Source organism: Rousettus aegyptiacus, unplaced genomic scaffold (assembly GCF_014176215.1).
Source record: "Rousettus aegyptiacus isolate mRouAeg1 unplaced genomic scaffold, mRouAeg1.p scaffold_m13_p_4, whole genome shotgun sequence".
In the NCBI taxonomy this organism is placed as follows: Eukaryota; Metazoa; Chordata; class Mammalia; order Chiroptera; family Pteropodidae; genus Rousettus; species Rousettus aegyptiacus.
In genome coordinates, this window is record NW_023416307.1 from 155,070,289 (window position 1) to 155,090,898 (window position 20,610).

At 45.5% G+C, this 20,610-nt stretch overlaps 1 protein-coding gene across 2 annotated transcripts; it reads right to left on the reverse strand.

Annotated features, from left to right (window-relative positions):
* Positions 1-897: 897 nt before the first annotated feature.
* Positions 898-20,279, reverse strand: SLC25A20 (solute carrier family 25 member 20). Of its 2 annotated transcripts, none has more exons than XM_016149878.2 (9): positions 20,091-20,279; positions 17,771-17,863; positions 14,470-14,597; positions 11,782-11,872; positions 3,965-4,082; positions 3,218-3,290; positions 2,753-2,862; positions 2,160-2,284; positions 898-1,725 (listed from the first exon to the last, which is right to left on the reverse strand). In XM_016149878.2, the coding sequence occupies exons 1-9, from the start codon at positions 20,193-20,195 to the stop codon at positions 1,663-1,665; spliced, it is 906 nt and encodes a 301-aa protein (XP_016005364.1). In that variant the 5' UTR covers positions 20,196-20,279; the 3' UTR covers positions 898-1,662. The 2 variants fall into 2 exon arrangements, with proteins under 2 accessions (XP_016005364.1, XP_016005365.1); XM_016149879.2 differs by lacking the exon at positions 20,091-20,279 and adding an exon at positions 19,466-19,993.
* Positions 20,280-20,610: the final 331 nt, after the last annotated feature.

The window sequence follows — 20,610 nt, forward strand, 5'->3', positions numbered from 1 at the left end:
GTGAATTTAATCTTCCCAGGCACAGGACACACAATTTTCATCTCTAAAAAATATTATTTTTTGACTTGACCATAATTCCTATCTGGTTATTCAGAAATATATTCTCAGGAATAAAGCCTCCTTCCTTAAACCCCCCAATCTTCAGCTTTCTGCTAGGTTGGCCACACCCACTCCCGGATGTGTGTGGGTCCCTGCCCCACTCTTCCATTTACTTACAGTGGTGGCTCTAAAGCAAAGTCCAAGGGTCTCTAAGTAAGTAGCTGCAGGCAATGAAGGAAGTGCCAGTGCAATAGTAACTGTGACTGCCAGATGGGACATTGCCAGACAAGCCCAGCTCTAGCAGCCTCACCCTCCACCAGACAAGGACTAGCTTGCGACCCTCCAACTCTCTCACCCCCTTGGGCAGCTGCCCGAGCATCACGACCTGGGCATCATCCTCAGCCTGGTAAGTAAAGCAGGCTGGTGTCATCATCATATCACACGGCAACCCAAAGCCCATATGAAAACTCAGAACTGCTTTTGACCTTTTAGGATAACCAACTCTCCATCTGTTAGCTCAGATACCTGTGTGACTCAGAGCAAAGAGGTTGAGGAATGACTGACCGGGTACGCTGCAGGCTAGGCTGTGGGGCCTGCATGCCAGGTTTGCACTGGGGGCTGTGGGAACAGTTACCAATCAAGTTGCCCCCATGCCGTCCAACCTGACTTCTCCTCAAGCAGCTGGGGTTGGGGCAGTGGGTAAGGTTGGGTTGGCTAAAACTTTCCCCTTTTTCCCCTGCTGGAGACCCTGCCTGAAGCAATTGAGTAAGAATGTTGGATCCCTGACAGCTTCTACCAAGGCCACGGGCTGCCTGCGAAAATGACCCAGAATCAAAAGAAAGAAATCTCACACAATGCAAAAATTAAAAACAGTATTTATTGTTTCCTGTTAAAACAGGGGGCTCCCATGAGAAACGAGTATGTGAAAAGAGCCATCCTATACCCTGGACTTTTGCACTTCTCCCAGCAGGCTGGGACTCTTGATTTAAAACTCTCCTCACTGTGTGGGAGGACAAGCTTTCTACCTTCTCCTGGGAAATGAGGCTACTTTAGTTTCAATTTTGATTATTTGCATGCCTAAGAAATAAAATCAAGTCAACTATTATCAGGCTCCCTGCCCCTACACATTTGCTCAGTCTACCTGACAGACAGACGTGGGCCTCAAGTCCCCATGTGCAGGCCAGGATAGGATGGTACCCTGGAAATTCGGTGCATTTTTCTAGCTAGGGATCAAAGATGACCCCAGCTCCTGGCAGCTGGCTGAAACTATGCATAGTACCTTCAGTGGCAGGCTGAGATTTTCTCTTTCGAGGTAAGTATTTTGGGTATGATAGGGCCAGTAGTCAACCAATAGATAGTAGTCTGGCCACAGGTGGTATCTGGTCTAGCAGCTACATAATCCATCTCTAAATCCTCTTGAGATCCCTTAAATTGACGAAAGTGAATTCAAGTTTCCCAATGGCACACCGAGTTAAACCAGGTAGAGGATGTCATTAAGGCAAATGGTCTCCACAAGTCCATGCACAGAGCTCAGATTCACATCCCCCTCCCCTCACCCTTCATGACATCTGCCTACTGTTCCTCTTCAGTGACAGCATCCAGAGCCTTGAGCAGCCTTCAGTCTCACAAGTTGGGGGTGGCCCAATTAAGGAACTTCATGGCAACTTCAAAGCCAAGGAAACAGGCCTGAGAAGGGGTTGGAAGAAGAGAAAAGCCAGCAGGAGCTGTGACTATTTACAAAGACCCCGGCATGTGCTTGGCTGGTCATGTCAGGACCAGAACCAGGACCAGAACTCCTCCCTAACCTCACTCCCATTCCAGGTCCAGGAATCAAACTGTGCTCTCTCATTCCCAAAAGAGAAAGAAGATGCATGTCCCACAACTGCCCGCTTCTAACAACCAGGTCAGGAAATCAAAGCCCCTCGCCTCAGAGAATGGCAAAGGCAAAGCTTCTTGAAAGTTTCAGGAAAGGGAGCAAATTAGGAGGCTCTGGCTGAGGGTGGGGTTCTGGGAAAACCGAGCCCCCAATCCAATCCAATCCCAGGAGCAAGCAAAAGTCAGCCCATGGGCACCCTGTTCTGAACTCTGCAGGGAAAGCACAGCCCCGGCCAGCCACTCACCGCATTGGCCGGGAAGGCTCGGATCATCACCGCGTTGAACCCCTTGTACAAGGATGTGATCCCTTCGTCCCGGATCAGCTCCCTCAGCACGTCCCTGAAACCGTTAGGATATTTCCCAGGAGGTGCTGTGGGCAGAACTCAATCGTTAAGGCTTCAGGAAGCTTCCTGACCTGACCATATGAGGACACGTATGAGGACAATCTTATAGTCAAGTCTTCCTGCAGAGTCACAGCACCATTGGGGACCTGTCCACAGACAACACAGTTCACTTGGGGACAAACAGACACAAATGTCTGGATTACAGGTGCCACGGGAGTATAAAAGAGAAACGAACAATGAAAGGGTCCTTCTGCTCACGTGGGGGAAGGAGAGTTGATTTGACTTCTTATCTCACTTATTTTGTGTTCAGGGCGACATGAAAATGCCTCTAGGGTTCCTAGAACACAAACGACTGCCCTGGAAATGCTGGGCACACAGATGCTGGGTGTGTTCTGGAGAGCGAGTATCCCTCAGGCCTTAAGAGCTCTGCACCCCGGGGGCAGCCAGTTCCGGGACCTACTCCACCCCCACCCGCTCCAGTACCCTCCACTAACCAGTCTGGAAGCGGGACTTCAGCACATCTGGGGGGATCGCCACAGCCCAGTTGAAGATCCCTGCGACGCCCCCAGCCACCAGGATCCGAGGCACGCTGAGCTCACTGACACTGCAGAACACCAACCACAGTCACACAAAGGCTGCGAGAGCTGTGATCAGACCATCCCTCCTGTGGCAGGCAGGACAGTTAAAGGGAGAGAAAGTGACTGAAGAGAGGTCCGAGGCCAGGGCTCCTGTGACAGGGCAGCCACCATGCCTTGGAGGAGGTTTCATGCCCTTGTCTCACATGCTTGCTCCGGTGGAGGAGGCACAGAGCAAGAGGCGGCAGCTGGACCTCAGCAGCAATAAAAGGAAAGGGGACGTGGAGGCAGAAGCAAGTCCCACTCCTGCCTCCAACCCATGTACAGGAAAGGGCGACCTCCCCGTGACTGAGCAAAGTGACTTCCAAGTTCTGTTCTCCTCACCTCTTTCCCTCTGGAGTTAAGATATTTTTCAGCCACTCATATGTCATGAAATACATCCCACTGGCTGGAACATCTGTTAGGGGCAAGAAAGAGGTAAATTAAATGATATAAAATCCGGACAGGTTTTTTCAAGTTAGCACAGCCAAGCCTGGTGCCGGGTCCTTCGGGGTGTCCTGAGAAGTCCCTCAGCAGCATCTCCCATTTTCAACAACTACTTTGCAGTGACCGGGTGTGACGTCCTTCCCTCTTCCAAGTCCTCTCTGAGTTGTCCCCCCTAACACACCCGCTCCAAGCAGTTATAACCACACTAGCACCTGGCCTTCCTCCAGGCTGCCATGTCAGGACAAGGGCGGGACTACCTTTGCCTCGCCTACTGCCACACAGAAGGACATGCCTCTCGAACTAGGGAGAGCCCCAGTGTTCCTAAGTCACCCTTTCTTCCCACTTATCCCTCCGGCCAGAGTTTCTACCTACTTGGCACTTTCTTCCAACTACCACTGTCATGACTTCCACCTTTGAGAGCCAGCCTGCTGGAAGGATGGAAGGTCCCTCCATCTTCATTTATTTATATTCATGCTGGCCAGAGGAGAGACTGCCTAAAATCAGGAAACACAGTGCCAGCCTCATCAGAGCTGTGGTCTGCGTGGTACCAAGGCTAATCTGGCAATCTAGGCAAGGATGTCTGTGGCAAATCCACGTCAGGTGACCCCCCCAAGGTGATGTCGGGTAGAGAGTCTCAAAGTTTACCTCGCATAAGGGTTAGCACAGTCCCCTTGTAGATGCCTCGGATCCCAGACTCCTGGTACAGCTTCTTTGCACAGTCCAAGGCACCAGTGTACTTGGTTTCTCCTGAAGAAGCCTGAATCTGAGAGGGGAAGAAGAGTCATCAAGTCAGCAAGGGCGTCAAAGTCAACAGACACAGCAGGTTACAGAAGATTACGAAGTGAGCATGGAAGTGTTCGTTACACATTAGACAAATGAAATCCTTGACTCAAATAGATAGTTGTCTGGAATGTTCAATGTTGGTGGAAGTCACTATGAAATAAGGCTGGGTGAAAATATCACAACATATATACAAATTGACTAGAAAAAAAATCAACAGACGAGTTGGATAAAAAGTTGAGAAACTCTTGCAAATGCAAAAGCATTCCCAATAAAGCAAGTTGGGAGGTCTAGAACGAAGGAGACAAATACTTCAGTCCTTCACTACTCTACTTCGATAAATACCTAGGGAGCACCAACTCCATTCCAAGCCCTAACTGATCATGAAGCTTGGTTAAGAAAAGGTGAACTGGCGACTGCACTCAGAGCTTCTAAGTGCCTGGAGAGAGGTCCTGTGCAGAGCCAGGGGGGCGCCAAGGGGAGGCCCTCGTCCCAGCCTCAGCACTTCAGGGCCTAAGAGTCAAGAGCCGAAGGGGCAGGCAGGGATAATCTGAATGATCTGAGAGAAAAACAGCCCTGTGCAGGATCCACAGCAAGTACGGAACCAAGAGGAATCAGATTGCATGGGGCATCAACAAAAGAGTAATTAAAGCTGGAAAGACAGTTCAGCTTTCATAGTTCCAAGGAGAAACACTTATATAATAAATATATAAGCCAAATAATTTCTTATATAGCAGCACTAACCAGTTGAAAAATTATAGACAAGAATCCCATTCAAAATAGCAATAAAATATATGTGCATCAAGCAACAGGATTTACATAAATAAAACTCAAAAACATCTCCAAGGGACATCAAAGAAGAGGTGAATAAAGAGACTCACATGCTGGTTAGGAAAAACATAATCAGAAAGATATCAATTTTTCTAAAAATAATAAATTTAAGATAGTGTCAATTGCGTATCAATGGCTTTTTTTTTTTTTTTGGTATAACTTCCCCAAATGATCCAGGCTCACGTGAACCTGGTACGTCTGAGGAATGGCAGGGAGGCCCGTGTGACCAGGGGATGCTGAAGCTGACTCATGGTCACCTGGGCAACCAAAGAGGATTGGCATAGAATTGACGTATTAACACTATTCTCACTTTTAATGACGGTGTAGGCTATAAGCAAGGAAATAAGCGAGAAGGACCTCACCATGGTCCTGGCCAGTGATGACCTGGAGCAATGTGGCTACAACTGAGGTGATGAGAAGGGATGGACAGAGGATACGTTGAAAACCAACTTAACTGTTCAACAGATGGGATATATATAGTGAGAAGGAGAGGAATCTAGGACTCCTGGGTTTTAGGGCTGACCAAGTAGAAGAATGGTGTTGCCACCAACTGAGCTGCTACAGGTTGTAGGTCAAGCAGGTATTGGGGGAAACCAGCTCAGTTTTGCACACGGTGACTTGGAGGTGCCTATAAGCATCTACATGGAAATGCTGGATAAATGAGTCTGGCATTCAGGAAAGGTCTGAGTTGGGGATAAAATTGGAGAATCATCAGCATAAAGATGGTGTCTAAGTCATGTGACAAGAAGAAATCCTCAAGGAAATGAATGTTACAGGACTGAGTCCTGTACACATGAACATTGAAAGATCAAGATGAAGATGAATCCAAAAGAGAGACAGAGAAGCAGCCAAGTGGGTAGGAGGACAATCAGGATAGAAGCCATACGACAGCTCCTCAAAGAAGAAGAGAGGATCAGCTGAGTCAGATTCTATTGATGGATCAAAAAGGAGAGGACCAAGAAATGAACACCGGACTTAGCATAAAGGTCACTGGTGACCTTCACGAAAGTACTTCTGTTGGAGCTGTGAGGCAAAAGCCAGGCCGAAGGGTTTAACAATTAGAAAAGAGGAACTAGAAACAACAACTAGAGGAAAAAAAAAACTTTTCACGAGTTTTGTTGTAAGGGGGTACAAAGGCATGAAGCACAGAAACTGATGTGGGAAGGAGAACAGAGACATTTATATTTTAAGGTGGCAATACAAGCATTTTTATGCTTTTGTTGCTGATGAAGAGAACAATCCAGCGCAGAGCAAAAACTAATGTTGAAGGAGAAAGAATTGTTGAAGCGAGTCTGTGGATGGGCAAGACTGGATGGGAAGGGGTCCAGTACACAAACAGAAGGTGGGGTCGAGCAGAAGCGTGGGCCACTCTTGCTGTGAACAAGCTGGGCAGCCACATGTGTGGCAGCAGGTGCCAGTGGTGGGTTGAGGTGGTGGAAGGCATCTGGAAAGTTCTCTTCTAGTGGTTTCAGTTTGCTCAGTGAAGAAGGAAGCTGGGTCATTCACTGAGGATGGGGGTTTGAGAAGAGAGGAGAGATACAAAGCAGCCATCTAGCAGATTGGAGGAGTTTAGGATAAGAGTATGGGTAGGGATTGTCTCATCTAGGAGCAGATAAGGACTTTAAGTATAAAGGAGAAGGAAGAATCCATGAGAGAAGAGACTACTGGACGAGGCTACTGAAAACAAACTTTCCTTAGTCAAAATCAATATACAGACTTCCTCTAGGAAGTATTTTTCCCTATTGCTCCTGCTAAGTACAACAAAAACCCTAGAAGTTATTTTTTAAGCAAACGTAAGAAGACTCTGAAAGTTTGGAAAGCAGGCAGATTGGTGAGCGACCTTGGGACTTGAGAAATGACATGGTGGTGATTTTCCAGGATTTTCTTTTTGATCTATCTCAGACTTGGAACTGAAGAAACTAGCAATCCAGGAATGCCAAAGGCACAGACGGAAAGGAAGAACCAAAACAGCCTGCAATCTCTCGACAAAAGACCAGGAAAGGGACAGCCGAGAAAGACAGAAAACCTTTAGAAATTAAACACTCTACGAAGCCACACACTGTGAGAAAAACTGTGGCCTCGCCACCTCCACTTCAGCAAAGACCAACGGGGAGCCTCGACTCCCACCCTGGCAGGGCCGCCACAGGCACCGAACATGTGCCAGGGCGGAGTCAGAGAAGGCCGAGTAGGGAAGTAGGACTTCCGTCCCTAACGGCAAGGAACCAGCGCCCTTTCATCCTGTGGTGTCATTGGAGACGCTGAACTCCCATACCCACCCAGCAGTAAAAAGAAGCGCCCCGCCCTCAGGTAGCAACGGTGGCCAAATGGGGAACCCAGACTTCTACCTCCAGCTGGCAGTAATGAGACAGCATCTTTCCCTTTCCTGCTGGAATGGTGTCAGAGAAAACCAGCTAAGACAGAAAGTTAAATAAGAGCTAGAGTCTTAACATAATATGCGACTATCCAGGTTCAATTGAAAATCACTCGTCATACCCCAAACGAGGAAGTTCTCAAACTGAGAGAAAGAAGACAAGCAGCGGATGCCAGCGCCAGGATGACAAGAGACGTTAGAGTTAGCTGACGAAGATTTTAAAGTGGCCATGGTAAAAATCCTTCAAAACACATCTATAAATATGCCTGGAACAGAAAAAAATAAAAAGCTGCAGCAAAGAAACAAAGTCTTAGTACAGAAATAGAAGATATGAGACAAATGAAAATCTTAGAATTGAAAAATACAACCAAAATTAGGATAGTTCCTTCAACAGCAGAATAGAAGAAAGAGAGAGAAAAAAATCAGTGATCTAGAATACAGAGCAATGGAAAACACCTCATCTGAACAACAGAAAGAAAATGAACTGAAGTAAATTGAACAGAACTTCAAAGACCTGTGAGACTATAACAAAATAACAAATATTTGTGTCTTTAGAGTCCCAGAAAGAGATTGGAAAAGAAGGAGGGACTGAAAAAGTACTCAAAGAATTGTTGAAAACTTCCCAAATTTGGCAAAAATAAACATAAAAATTCAAGAAGCTGAGTGAACACTAAACAGAATAAACCCAAATAAATCCATGCCAAGACATCATAAATAAGCTTCTGATAAAACATATAATGTTAGATATAGGGTTGAATATGTTAGATGTAGGGCAGGGAAGTTATATTTATTATCTGTAATTTCATATACCAGCCGAAAGCCAAATAGCTTTTAACAACATTCCTAGAATGCTCTTATTCTTATAACTTTCTTCTCCTCTTCTTCCTCCTCCTCCTCCTCCTTCTCCCTCTCTCTTTTACTTTTTGAAAAATAATTTAAATAACAGATTTGGAATCTAGTGAAAGCCTCCTCTCTAATAGGTGGTAGTATTTAAGATTCAAATGAGTTAGGGCACCAGCTGGTGCTGTGTAAAAGTCTCAAGTAACCGAAGGCATGAATTGTGCCCTCAAAGCTGGAACCAGATTAGGATAAAGACTGTAGAGCCATAGGCCAAACACTGTTTCCTCCAAGCCAGGGGCTGGTGGTATGGCTTGTGGCAATTGCTGATGGGGATTCATTGTTTTGGTCTAATGGCAGGAAGTTCCCTCAGTTGGCGGGGGAAGAAATGGGTCGTCCAAATTAAAGCATATTGGAAAATAAATCTCAATTATCCCTTTCAGCCAGTGACATTTTTTCTTATTTGTAAAATAAATTATAATTACACTTATAATACCTTTATTTAAATCCAGTGTCTACTCAGCAGCCTTTATCTGTACTCATATTAAACATGATTACTATTGGGCATTTGAACTTTGTTTTTCTTTAATAGAAATTATTGCTGTTATTAAACCTCTTTGGAAATGGAAATGAAATTTAAGTTCTAAATAAATGGAAATACATACCATATCCATGAATTGGAAGACTCAAAATAATGTGTCAATTCTGTCCAAATTGACCTCTAGGTTTAACATAAGTCTTATCAAAATCTCAGCAAGATTTTTCTCAATTTTCTAAATTATCCTAAAATTAACATGGAAATACTAAGGAATTAAGTAGCTAGAACACTTTTTAAAAAAATAATAAAGTAGGAGAGATCAGTCTACTCAATTTCAACTTATTTTATGGCTATACTAATCAGACTATGTGGTATTAGTGAAAGGATAAACATATATATATCAACAGAAGAACATAGTGAACCCAGAAATAGACCCATACAAATATGCTCAATTGATTTTTAACAAAGGTGTAAACACAATTCAGAGGAAGAAAGGTAAGTCTTTTCAACAAACAATACTAGTGCAATTAGACATCCATAAGCAAAAAAAAAAAAAAGGACTCTGACTTAATCCTTATACATTATGCAAAAACTAACCCATAATGAGATCGCATACTTAAATGTAAAACATAAAACTATAAATAGAATTTTTAGAAAAAAATAGGAGAAAATCTTTAGTATCTAAGAGTTCTTAGACCCAATACCCTAAGTACCCAAAGCCTGATCCATAACAGAAAAATTAATAAACTGAACTTCGTCAAAATTAAAAATGTTTGCTCCAAAGACTCTATTAAGGGAATGAAAAGACAAACTACAGACTGGAAGAAAAATATTTGCAAATCACATATCTAACAAAGCACTAGTACCTAGAATAAAGGATTCTCAAAACTCAATAGGAGAAAAAATAAATAATCCAATTAGAAAATGAGCAAAAGAAAAAAACAGACATTTCACCAAACAGCATATACAGATAGCAAATAAGCACATGAAAATAACTTCAATATCTTCAGCGATTTGGGAAATACAAATTAAAAGGAGCTATCTCTATATACCTATCAGAATAGCTAAAATGAAAAACAGAAAAAACACCAAATGTTGGTGAGGATGCAGAGAAACTGGATCCATCACACATTGCTGTGGGAATGTGAAATGATACAGCTACTCTGGAAAACAGTTTGGTAGTTTCTTTAAAAGCTAAATATGTAATTACCATATGACTCAGCAATCGTACTCCTGGGCATTTATCCCAGAGAAATGAAGATTTATTTTTTTTAAGGAAAATCTCTGTACATGAATGTTTATAGCATCTTTATTCGTAACAGCCCCAAACTGGAAACAACCCAGATGTCCTTCAATAAATTTAAGTTAAACATATTGTGGTGTATCCACACCATGAACTACTTAAAAGGAATGAACTATTCATGCAACAATATGAATGAATCTCCAGAAAATTATGTTGAGTTTAAAAAGCCCATCTGAAAAGTTTACACACTGTACGAATTTACTTAGATGACGGTCTTGAAACATCAAAATTCTAGAAATGGAGTGCAGATTGATGGTTGCTAGGGTCGTTAAGGACCAGAGGGGGAAGAGGGAAGTGGATGTGGTATGAAAGGGCATCCTTGGCGTCCTGGAAATAGTCTGTATTTTCACTTTACCAATGTCAATAGCCTGGCTGTGATACTGCGCCATAGTTTGATAAGACGTTACCATTTTAGGAAAACTGGGTAAACATGGGATCTCTCTGTATTCTTTCTTTCTTTCTTTTTTCCTTTATATTACTTCTGACAACTGCATGTGAATCTATAATTCTCTCAAAATTAAAAGTTTAATTTCAAAAAATACACAAAAGTTGAGTAACAGATGTAAACCGGGAAAAAGACTTGCTGCATGTACGTAATTAATTAATATGTCCAAAGTTTGTATAAATCAATTTAGAAAAAAAAAATGAGCAAAGAATACAAATAGGTACTTCACAAAGAAAAAATACAAGCAACTAATGTTCATCAAAATAACCTTGCCAACAATTAAAAGCATGAAAAATTAAAACGATGCAAATTTTCACCTCTCAGACCGGTAGAAGTTGTAAATTAGATGCCGTGGAGTCTGGTGAAGTGGGTGCTCTTATGTACTAATGACAGGATTAGACGATGACAGGCTTTTATAAGAGGGCTATTTGGTAACTAACATACAATAATGACCTTAAAAAGTATATCCCTTTAAACATACTAATTCCAACTCTAGACATTTATCCCAAGAAAATAATCAGGTATATGTACAAATCTTATTCACAAAGACCTTCGCTATGGCATATAATTTGTCATACCCCTAGGCAAGGGATGATTGTCTATGTAATAAGATGCAGAAAATTATGCTTAAGAAAAAGTCACAGAGAAAAATATTTTATCGAGTGAAAAAAAATTAGTTATAAAACTATTGCAGTAGGTGATCCCAATTTTATTCCAAAACTTAACATTTCTTAACATACATGTTTACCAAAAAGACTAGAAGAATTCATACACACGCATGACAGTGTTTACCTCAGTGGGGTGGTGTCATGGGTAATAAATACATCTTTTTCTTTGTGCTTCTCTCCTTTCTCTAAATTTTCTAGCAAGAATTACGTGTTAAATTACTTCAGCCATTCAAAGTAAAAAGCAGCAACGTTTATTTTTTAAAAGGAGCCCATGCACTAAGGTAGGCAGCCAGCTCACTCGGCCTGGAACAGGCCAGGCTCCCTAAGATCACTGCGCCTTAGGGCAACTGGTGGAGATGGACCGTGTTGGCTAGAGCAGCCTGCCTTCCACCTCCGAGGAGACATGACTTACCTCTCAGAGGTCCTGAAGGAGATGCTAACAAGGGCGGATATGTCTGGATTGACACATCGCAGGTGTAACATTTGGGTTGGTCTGTTATACTGTCCTGGTTCTTGACTCTACTACGATTGCTTCCATATTCCTGAAAACCTTGAAATTGCTTTGCACACCTGACCTGAAGCCTTTATAAAGGGCGAAAGGACATAAACATCCATGCGACATTGTATACTGAATGAAAAGAGCTAGCCCCCTGCCACATCACATCCCCCACCCCAAATCATACCCCTACCTGTAACAAGCACTTGATCCGTTCCCCGGGGGTCATGATTCCTGTGGTGAATACGCCAGACAACATCCCAGCTGCAAACAGCTGGGGGTAGCTGTATTGAACACAAAAAACAGAGGTAAGCACGCATGACTACCCACGCAGGACGGAGGCAACCCCAGCTGAGGGGATGACTTTGTGAAAAAAAAAAAAAAAAACATTTTGGGCAGAAGTCCGGCACAAATAAATCAGATTTTGCGCAAAAGCCAAGTGCCAGGTATATTCTGATGTCAAACTTCTCAGGGCAGGGGTCTCAGTGCCAAGAGCTGCACGAGGCTCACCTGCACACCCAGGTGCTATCGCCCACGGGAGAGGCTTTATAGTGAGATATGGCCCCCTCCCCTGGGCCTGCCATGAAGTTATGGATAAGTTTCCAGGCCTCTCTGAGCCTTTATTCCCCACCTGTAAAATTCAGAGTTGTTATAGAAAAAAGCTACTAAGCCAGGATCTGGATCTCTCTCAACCCCAGGTCCCCTCTAATCTCACCTCCTCTGGATCATCAAGGGCCACAGAACATCTGTGGCCACCTCCATTGGCCGAGGGCAGCCAGGCCAGTTGTAAGGAATGTGCTATAAGATGCTGAGAAAGGGCCAAATAGGAAGGGTACTCAGACAGGCATGATGGTCCTGTGGGTCTCTGTGCAGGGAATGATCTCCTAGGGGCCAGAGATATGGGTCCTTGCCCCGGCCCCCACAGACCGAGCCACACTGAGTATCTGGCGGAGTCTGAGGCTCCTAGCATCTATAGCCCGCAGCTGTCTGCGCCACCGTTGGCATTGCCTTTTCTTTCTGGGATTAGCAATACCAGGATGGTCTAGAGGCAATGGAGCACAAAGCTATAATCGGCATTTACCAGAGTCCCCACAATTAAGCAAATGTTGCTGAAAACCTTCACCTAGAAGCCTCTCCTGACCCCAAGCCTCTGACAGCTGAGCTTTGAGGTTGGTCCCACCCAACACGGAGCCCAAGACATGGAAAACAGATATCAAATCGGGGTAGGGAGACATCCGCTGAGGGTCCTTCCCTCTAGGGGGGGCGGTGCCAGCCTCAATGGTCCAGTGTTGTCCATGCACTCGTCCCAGACAGGGCTCATATATCTACCTCAGGCATGCAAGCCCAGCACACAGGCTGACTGGTGGACAGTCAAGAGACTTGCTTTCATTCATGGTCTCCTTCACAGTCCCAGTACACACTGCTGTCGCAAGGAAGAGACTCTCTCAGTAAATAACTTCCCCCAATATGAGACCAACACACTCCATTCTTCTCAGGATGCCCGGACCCCAGGCTGGGCACATCTCCATCTCCTGGGACTGGGGACTTTCCTCTGAATGGGGTCTCTGTGTGTACACGGGATACCATGTAGATATACTCTGTGACTGCCTGGCCCATTCTGCCACCTCCCACCCCACCCCAGGGAGGCATCTGTGAGTGCTGATCCTTCCTTGGCTTCCACCCCAAAGATTTGGTACTACTCCTTTCCATGCTATCCCCAAACACCCCTGCAGGGATGGGAAACACGGCAGAGCTGACATTCAGGATTCTGAACGTGGCAGGATTATGGTGGTGGGGTCCTGAGCATCTCAACCTTTGCTCAAGCAGGAAGAGTGTTTTATGAGTGCTGATGTGATCGTACGGGCAACACAACCCGCAGGCCAAAGTGCTAGCAGCGACCCCACTGGGGGTTCTAGTGCACAGCCTTGGTATACCTGTGAGCTGGCACATAAGCTAAAGGACCAGATGCTCAGAGAGGACACATGTCCATGGGTCATTTAAATCGCCAACTGTCAAGCACAGCTTCAAAGGACCTTACACACCTTTGGGGCCACCTGTGGCTGTTCATAGAAGCTGGGCACATTCAGAGGGTCACAGGACTCCAGAAACAGAGTGTCACATTACAAGCATCTCTGTGTATATCCTAGACCCTTGCTCAGCCTGCTGTAGCCTGAAGCAGTGACAGAAAACAACTGCATGGCATCCTGGGCTTCCTCCCGAGTTCCTGGATCTCCAGCCTGACCAGCCCGTGTGTGTCCTGTGGTGCCTGCAGCCCCTCTCAGGAGCTGTCACCGCACATAGCTCAGAGTACCCTGTCATCACATGTTTCTACTCAGAGTTCCCCCGCATCCCAAGAAGTCTGTTTTCATTAACTACTGACTCATCTGCCTCTTCATACCCAAATCCAACTTCTTAAAGTTTATAAAACTTGAAGGAAATACACTAATTTATTTAAGTTTGACAGAGAAATAATTATAAAATAAAATAATTATAATCACGTTATAAAGTAAAACGAAGTGAGACCCTCCCTTTTCCCAACCGGGTAATGGGAAACAGGGCAGCTGCTGTCACCACTGCAGCACCAGGTACTGCTCTCAGCACGTGACACACATTTTTTCGTTCTGACCTCCCGACCCCCTGCAGGGCGGGTATTACTGATGTCCCCATAAGCGAAACCACCTCACGGATAAAGTTACAAAAGCCTGGTAAGGGGAGGGGGGAGAAGGGAGCTTTTTCCCTTTTGGTTCCCAAGGCAAAGGAAACTCAAGTAGCTCCCCCACACGGAGCTCCCAGGTGCCAGCCTCCGGGCCCAGGAGGACAGCCAGTGTGTCCTACCGCCCAGCAGGGCAGCATCAAGTGCTCCAGGCCTGTAAGTACTCACCTGAGCACATCCTCTGGGTGTTTCTGTTGCAGTTTCTTCCCCAAACCAAACCCAAAGAAGCACACAGCGAACATGGGGGTGACCCCAATGATGGGGGCAGCCATGCCCCGATACAGCCCCGTGATGCCCTGTAAGGAATCACAGAAGCAGAAGCTTTACACCACCGACCTTTACACAGCTGAAACAGAGAAGCGGTGTGTCCGCTCCCCTGAGGCTTCCTTCCTCCCACTCTGCCGAGCAAGGAGGGCTGTGAAAAGGAAGAAACCCCCTCCTCAACATTTCTCAGAAATTGTCCTCTTATATACTGCTGAAGAAAATGGTAAACAGCTTCCATTCTGGAAGAAAATCTGGAAGAGAATTGTGCAGCACAGTTCTCTGTCTCGAAATTTATTCTAAGAAAATACTCAGAGATATTTTGTAAAATGACATCACGCATTTATCAGGTACACGATTTTGGAATTCAAATACAAGATAAATGAAACAAATTATGGTCACTCAGTAAATGGACTGTCGCACAGCCATAAAATCCCACTGCAACATGAAAAGACACTGCTAAGTGAAAACAAAAAAGCAGGCTACGAAACAGGATATACAGTGTGATTTGGCTCCCTTGGGGCGAGATTACAGGTGATTAAGAAATTTATGTATTTTCCGAGTATTAAGACATGGGATTTTCATTGTTAAAAACAATCGTAAGACTGCATATCAATTTTCACTAGTACAGTTGGGGAATGAAAGCAACTATGTACTAGCAGTAAGTAGACAGTAAGACAAATAGCTATCCCAACCAAAAAGGTTAGTAAACCAAGGGAGAGGAAGGTCTGGGACCCAAGTGAGCAACAGTTCATCCCAAGAAAGATAAAGGGGATTTCCAGGACGGTATAGGGTGCCATGGGCCTGAGAAGAAGCCAGTCTACATGGGAGTATGAGGAGGGAGTGTCGCAGGAGGCAGATAGACAGATATGAGCAGGAGGATGAGAAACCCACAAGGGCACAGATGTGGTCGCCATGAGCCCTGATAAGCCCTCAGAGGAGCTCAAAGCCCACAACATCCTGGCCCAGAGACCCAGGTAGTCTTTCCACAAAGACACAAGCACGGGTCAGGCCCTGTTTACCTTTGGCCTAATTCTTCTCGCATTATACAGCTATTATAACAAATTAGCATTACAGTTAACGCTGTACCCATCATGCATCTGATGCCATGACAGTTCCGAAAAACCCAAATATGGCAAGAAAAGGGGTGTTTTCCATACTGCTTTCTTTCTACAAAGAGACCGCCCCAGATCATGAATAGTCCACCCCTTAATTCGATCAATAGATAAAACCCCAAAACCCACAATAAGGCGGGGCAGCTCCATCTGAGCTTGCCCGCTCTCCAGTCTGAGAGTATGCTTTTGCTTTTAAGAGTGTATTTTTGCTTCCAATAAATTTGAGCTATTGCTTTATTGCTTTTACTGTCCATCTGTGAATTCTTTCTCGTGACATTGATACAAACCTGGTCACCCGTCCCGTGACAGGAGGACTCTAGGGGGCATGTTTCCAAGAAAAACAAAGCAAAATAACATGCATTAGAACAGATCACTACTGTTTAGGGAGTGTGGGAAACCAAACAGAAAGGTATTCCACAGAGCATTTAGAGCACAGGGTGACAGAGACAATGATTCAAAGAAACATAAGCAATGGAAATTGGCATAATTATTAACCCAACCTCAAGAAAAACAAAAAGTTGCCCAAGAAATGAATGCACATCACAGTACATTAGTTATCAGGAAGAAACATATATGAAATGGTAATCATAAAAACAGTGATAAAATTATATGGGCAGAGCAGAAAGAGGGGATAGGTTATGTAAGAGTTAAAATCCTTTACCAGGAATAGAGAGCTAAAACATATAAAGATGTATAAAATATAGTAGTAAATGTATACTGTGTAGCTCCTTAGAAACAACATGAAAAACTGAAAGCCAGAAGTAGTTGTTCCTGGAGAATGGGGGCAGTCGCTTTGTTACCTTGTTACAAGCCTTTCCGTAACAAGCTTATATCGCTTTAATACAAAATAAGGAATAATTTAAAAAAACAAACACAAAAAAGGTGAAAGTCGCTCCTTACAGAGTGGGGCAGCACACCGGGATGGTCCAGACCCCACCCAAAGAACCGGCCTCGCACATGCCCCGGGCATTCACAACCAAGCCACTTTCCAGAGCTGTACCTGTCAGCTCTCCTCCTGGACGGTGCAAAAGTCAAACATTGCTACTGGCTATAAGCAGACTCCTTAAAGACAAAGTGCAGGACAAGGTGATGGGGCAGAGAAGGTTCTGAGGATCTACAAGGGACAAAGTCCTTCCAAAGCTCCCCCAACGGCTGGCCACCTGGCTGAGGAAGGAGGCTCATGTCCTAAGGGGCCAAGCCCACACCTCCTGACAACTCTTCTAGCCCTCCTTCCAGGGTGCTGGCCCACCCAGGTCCACGCGGCACAACCAAGATCTCTGTGTGGCAGCTCCAGAGAGCAGACAGCTAAGACTGGCACAGTAAAAACCAGGGACACCCACAAATATGGACTAAGGAAGCCTAGTCGACTCCGCAGGGAGTTGGTTTACACAAGTCATTCTCACCAGGCCCCCAGCACCCAGCACACTGCCCAGCTGCTAAATAGGTGCTCCATGTATTTCCGAAAGACTATTTAATAGACTGTTTATTCACGAGACCCATATTTTAGGAAGCAAAGGAAGAAAAAAGTTTTCAATAGAGTTTTTTACACATGTGCTAATGAAGTGAGTAATGTCATTAGTAATTAAAACTTTTTAAAAATTCCATGTTTTCACTCTAAGAAATATCTGAAAATTATTCTGTAACCCAGTAACTTCGACTCAATGTAGTGTCCTTGTCTAGGAGTCTGAAGACTTTGCTGGCCTCTCTCACTGTTTCTCAGATGGCTGTCTTTTCCTTCAGACTTTAGTGAACTTCTGCACCAATTCCTATCAAATGGATTAATCCGGATTTGCATTTTCTTCCATTTTGAGCCTCCAGTTATTCATTAATCCCCCGTGGTTTAAATTCTTGCCTTCCGAAAGAGAGAATCATTTTACTAGCTTCAGTCATCTGCAGAAAACAGTTACTTTGGAACTAGCAAAGACTCCAGGGTAATGACAGTAGGAGGGCATAGGACGGCACAGCGAGTGAGCCACCGCTGTGGGCCAGACCTCCAACAGAACTACACGCAGTCACCCTACCCCCCTCAGGGAGCAACAAGCCAACTTGTGAACGTGTTCCTCAGAGGAATGCCCAGCACCGGGATACCATACCTCTCTAAAAAGAGTCTTTCGGAAACAGTCAAAGGTCCCAGAGTACATGGGAGGCTGGCCAGGCAAACTCGGAGGCTGTGTCTGCAATCGGACCTGAAATCAGAAGTTAAGATACAGTCATGTCCTAGAATCTGAACCGACTGTCAGTAGCAGTGGCACGATTGTCTGCCAAACTCTGAACAGAGAAAGCTGCACTGTATACATGTCTTCAGCATTCGCTTAACCTGTTGGATTCGGACTTCTCTTTCCTCCAATTGATTCAAACCCTGTACTCAATAGTCATTAGTAACATACTTTTAGAGACACTGCCTCAGATTTCCTCATCCACTTACTTTCACTGTTTTTTATCTAATGGATCTCACATGACCCAGTGGGAGAGGTAGTCCCAGTTCACAGATAAGACTAGGTTTAGTGAGTCCAAATGCCATGCCAGTAACCAGCCAATGCAAAGCTTAGCTCCAGCCACTACTGGACTCCCATCTGTGGTGGCATGTTGATGATTAGGTAAGGTTCAACAAAGGCATTTTGCAGTGAGGCAGATTTAATCTACTTTTCCTGGTCCTCATCCTTCTTGCCCTTTTGGTGTATCCAATGTTTCAAACTGCCTCTCTTTAAATCTTCCTTCTTAGTATTTCCTCCTTTGTCTTCTTTGCTACTCCAGGCATTCTCCAAGGCTTGGCACCCTACTCATCTGGTCCACTATGCCTTTCAGAAAACTCAGAGTCTAGCTCAATAAACTTAAAATAAATAAACAAAATAAAACAAAAAAGAAAAAGAAAACTCAGAGTCTAGGGCTTCAGCTGCTGCTCAGTTATGACTACCATTGGACCATCTCTAGACTTTCTCTTCCCACCTTCATGGCTACATTTCCAACATCCTGGAGAAGCTCTCCCTGCGCAAATCACTTCCAGAATCTCATCCTGCTAATCAATATCCCATTTATGCCAGAGCCACATAACCACCCTCTTTCTCAGGATTTGAAACCTTAGTGTCACTTCTGACCTCTCCTGTTGCTCGTCTTTTATCACACGAGTACCAAGTCTGTTGGAGTAGTCCTTCGAGATGCCTCCAGAATCCTAGTTTCTTCCTCTCTGTGTCTGAGTTTTCTCCTAGGCCAAATCCTCACCCATCCTTACCCCGTGTGATGATTTTCAATTATGTCCATTGATTCTTCGACAACCTTCCCCTTCAAAAGGTAAATGCTAATCCTCCTTCCCTTGAATGCGGGCCAGACTCAGCAACTCACTTCTATTGAACAGAATGTGGTGGTATTGATCCTATGTGACTTTCTCAAGGCGATGAAAAGGTCAGCTTCTGCCTGCCTCCATCTCAGGTTATTCGTTTTGGGGGAAGGCAGCCACCACATTATAAGGACACTCGAGTAGCCTGGAGAGGCCATGTGCCAAAGTCTATATTCTGATAAACCCCTAAACAGACTTCCCACTCTGTGACATGCCTGCTCCCCAAAGGCCCATCCTGGCCATGATCTGTCAATTTCCTCCCAGTGTGTGTCCAGAAATTAGGTTAGAAAACTGGGATGAAGATTTGAATGCTCAATCACAGGGCATGGACTTTAGCCTCCAGCAAAGCCTGGCTGAAAGTGCTGCATAGGGAAGAGTTGAGAGAAATCCCAGGGGACAAGCCCCGAGGAGTCTCCTTCTTCCAGTTGTCTCAGTTTGACCACAGTTTCCTCACCTGGGAGCTGTGAGGACAGGCCTGGTCCTGGGCAAAGTAGGTCACTGGCTTTCCTTGGCAGGGCCTGAGTCACCACGGACATCATCACTTCTCACAGGGGGCCACTCAGTCTAACACAGGGTGACAGGCTGAAGATGGCCAAGACCCTCGTGGACAGTGAAAGGTGCAAAGGAGATGGTAATGGGGCACTCTGGCCCCAGAGGAATGCGTCAAAAGATCTCTCTAGAATAACCACGCTTCTGTCTTTTGCTGTCTTCCTGAGGCGGGCTTTACAGGTGACCTCTTTCAATCTTGCTTATAATGTTAGGGTTTGCTGAAATCAGAGCTTTGGGGAGGCGCTTCTTCTTTCTCATTCCTAAAGAAGTGGCGCAAGGTCAGGAGAGGCTACGGGACAGAGAACTTTAAATCAGAGCCCTTGATGAGCGGTTAGATTCGGCTGGCTCTGCGAGATCCGGCTCTCTGCAGGAGAGGAACAGCTTCCCGCGAACTCCAAAAGGGGAGAAAGGGATATTCCCTAAGCTTCTCACGGAAGCTCCCACGGGCCCCCTTTATATCCCCGGCCGCACCTCGCTGGAGACTGCTTTCCATGCCCCGCCCGGGCCTCCTCCCTCCACCTTCCTCGCACCTTGACGGTGTCCAGCGGGTGCCCCACGAACACAAGGCACATGCCGCCAAAGCCGCCGGCCAGTAGGTTCTTGATCGGGCTGATGGGCTTCGCCTCGTCTGCCATGGTCCGCCTGCTTGTCAGTGTGTCGGTACGTTCCCCGCCGCCTAGCTTCACTGCCCCAGTAGCAGAGCCGGCACTGCCAACCTTTCACCCACATTCAGGTAGGCGGGGCAGGAGCCCGGGGCAAGTCGGAAGGAGGACCTAGACTGCCCGGCCTAGCTTCCGCCCGCGGGGAGAGTGGCAGGGAATCTGCTTCCGGCCTCGGCCCCGCCCCCGGTGGGCGTGGCTTGAGGGAGTGGGGCGGGCCGTGACGGCGTCTGCGGGTATTTGGTCGTGCCCGCGGAGGGCTTAACTCAAGGAAGTCTTTTCTTCTCTAGGCTACCTTTCCTCCACTCAGCAGAAGTCGATTGCGCTCTGCTATGTGTCAGGCGCCCTTCCAGACGGTGGAAGCACGGCTGGTAGCACAGCACATGGGTCC

Coding starts and splice junctions, on each gene's coding strand:
- SLC25A20 (XM_016149878.2), bottom strand. CDS start 20,195: ATGGCAGACGAGGCGAAGCCCATCAGCCCGATCAAGAACCTACTGGCC. Junction 11,873..14,469: donor CACCCAGAGGATGTGCTCAG/GTGAGTACTTAC, acceptor TGTTCAATACAG/CTACCCCCAGCTGTTTGCAG. Junction 1,726..2,159: donor GAGCCTTCCCGGCCAATGCG/GTGAGTGGCTGG, acceptor ACCCCTTCTCAG/GCCTGTTTCCTTGGCTTTGA.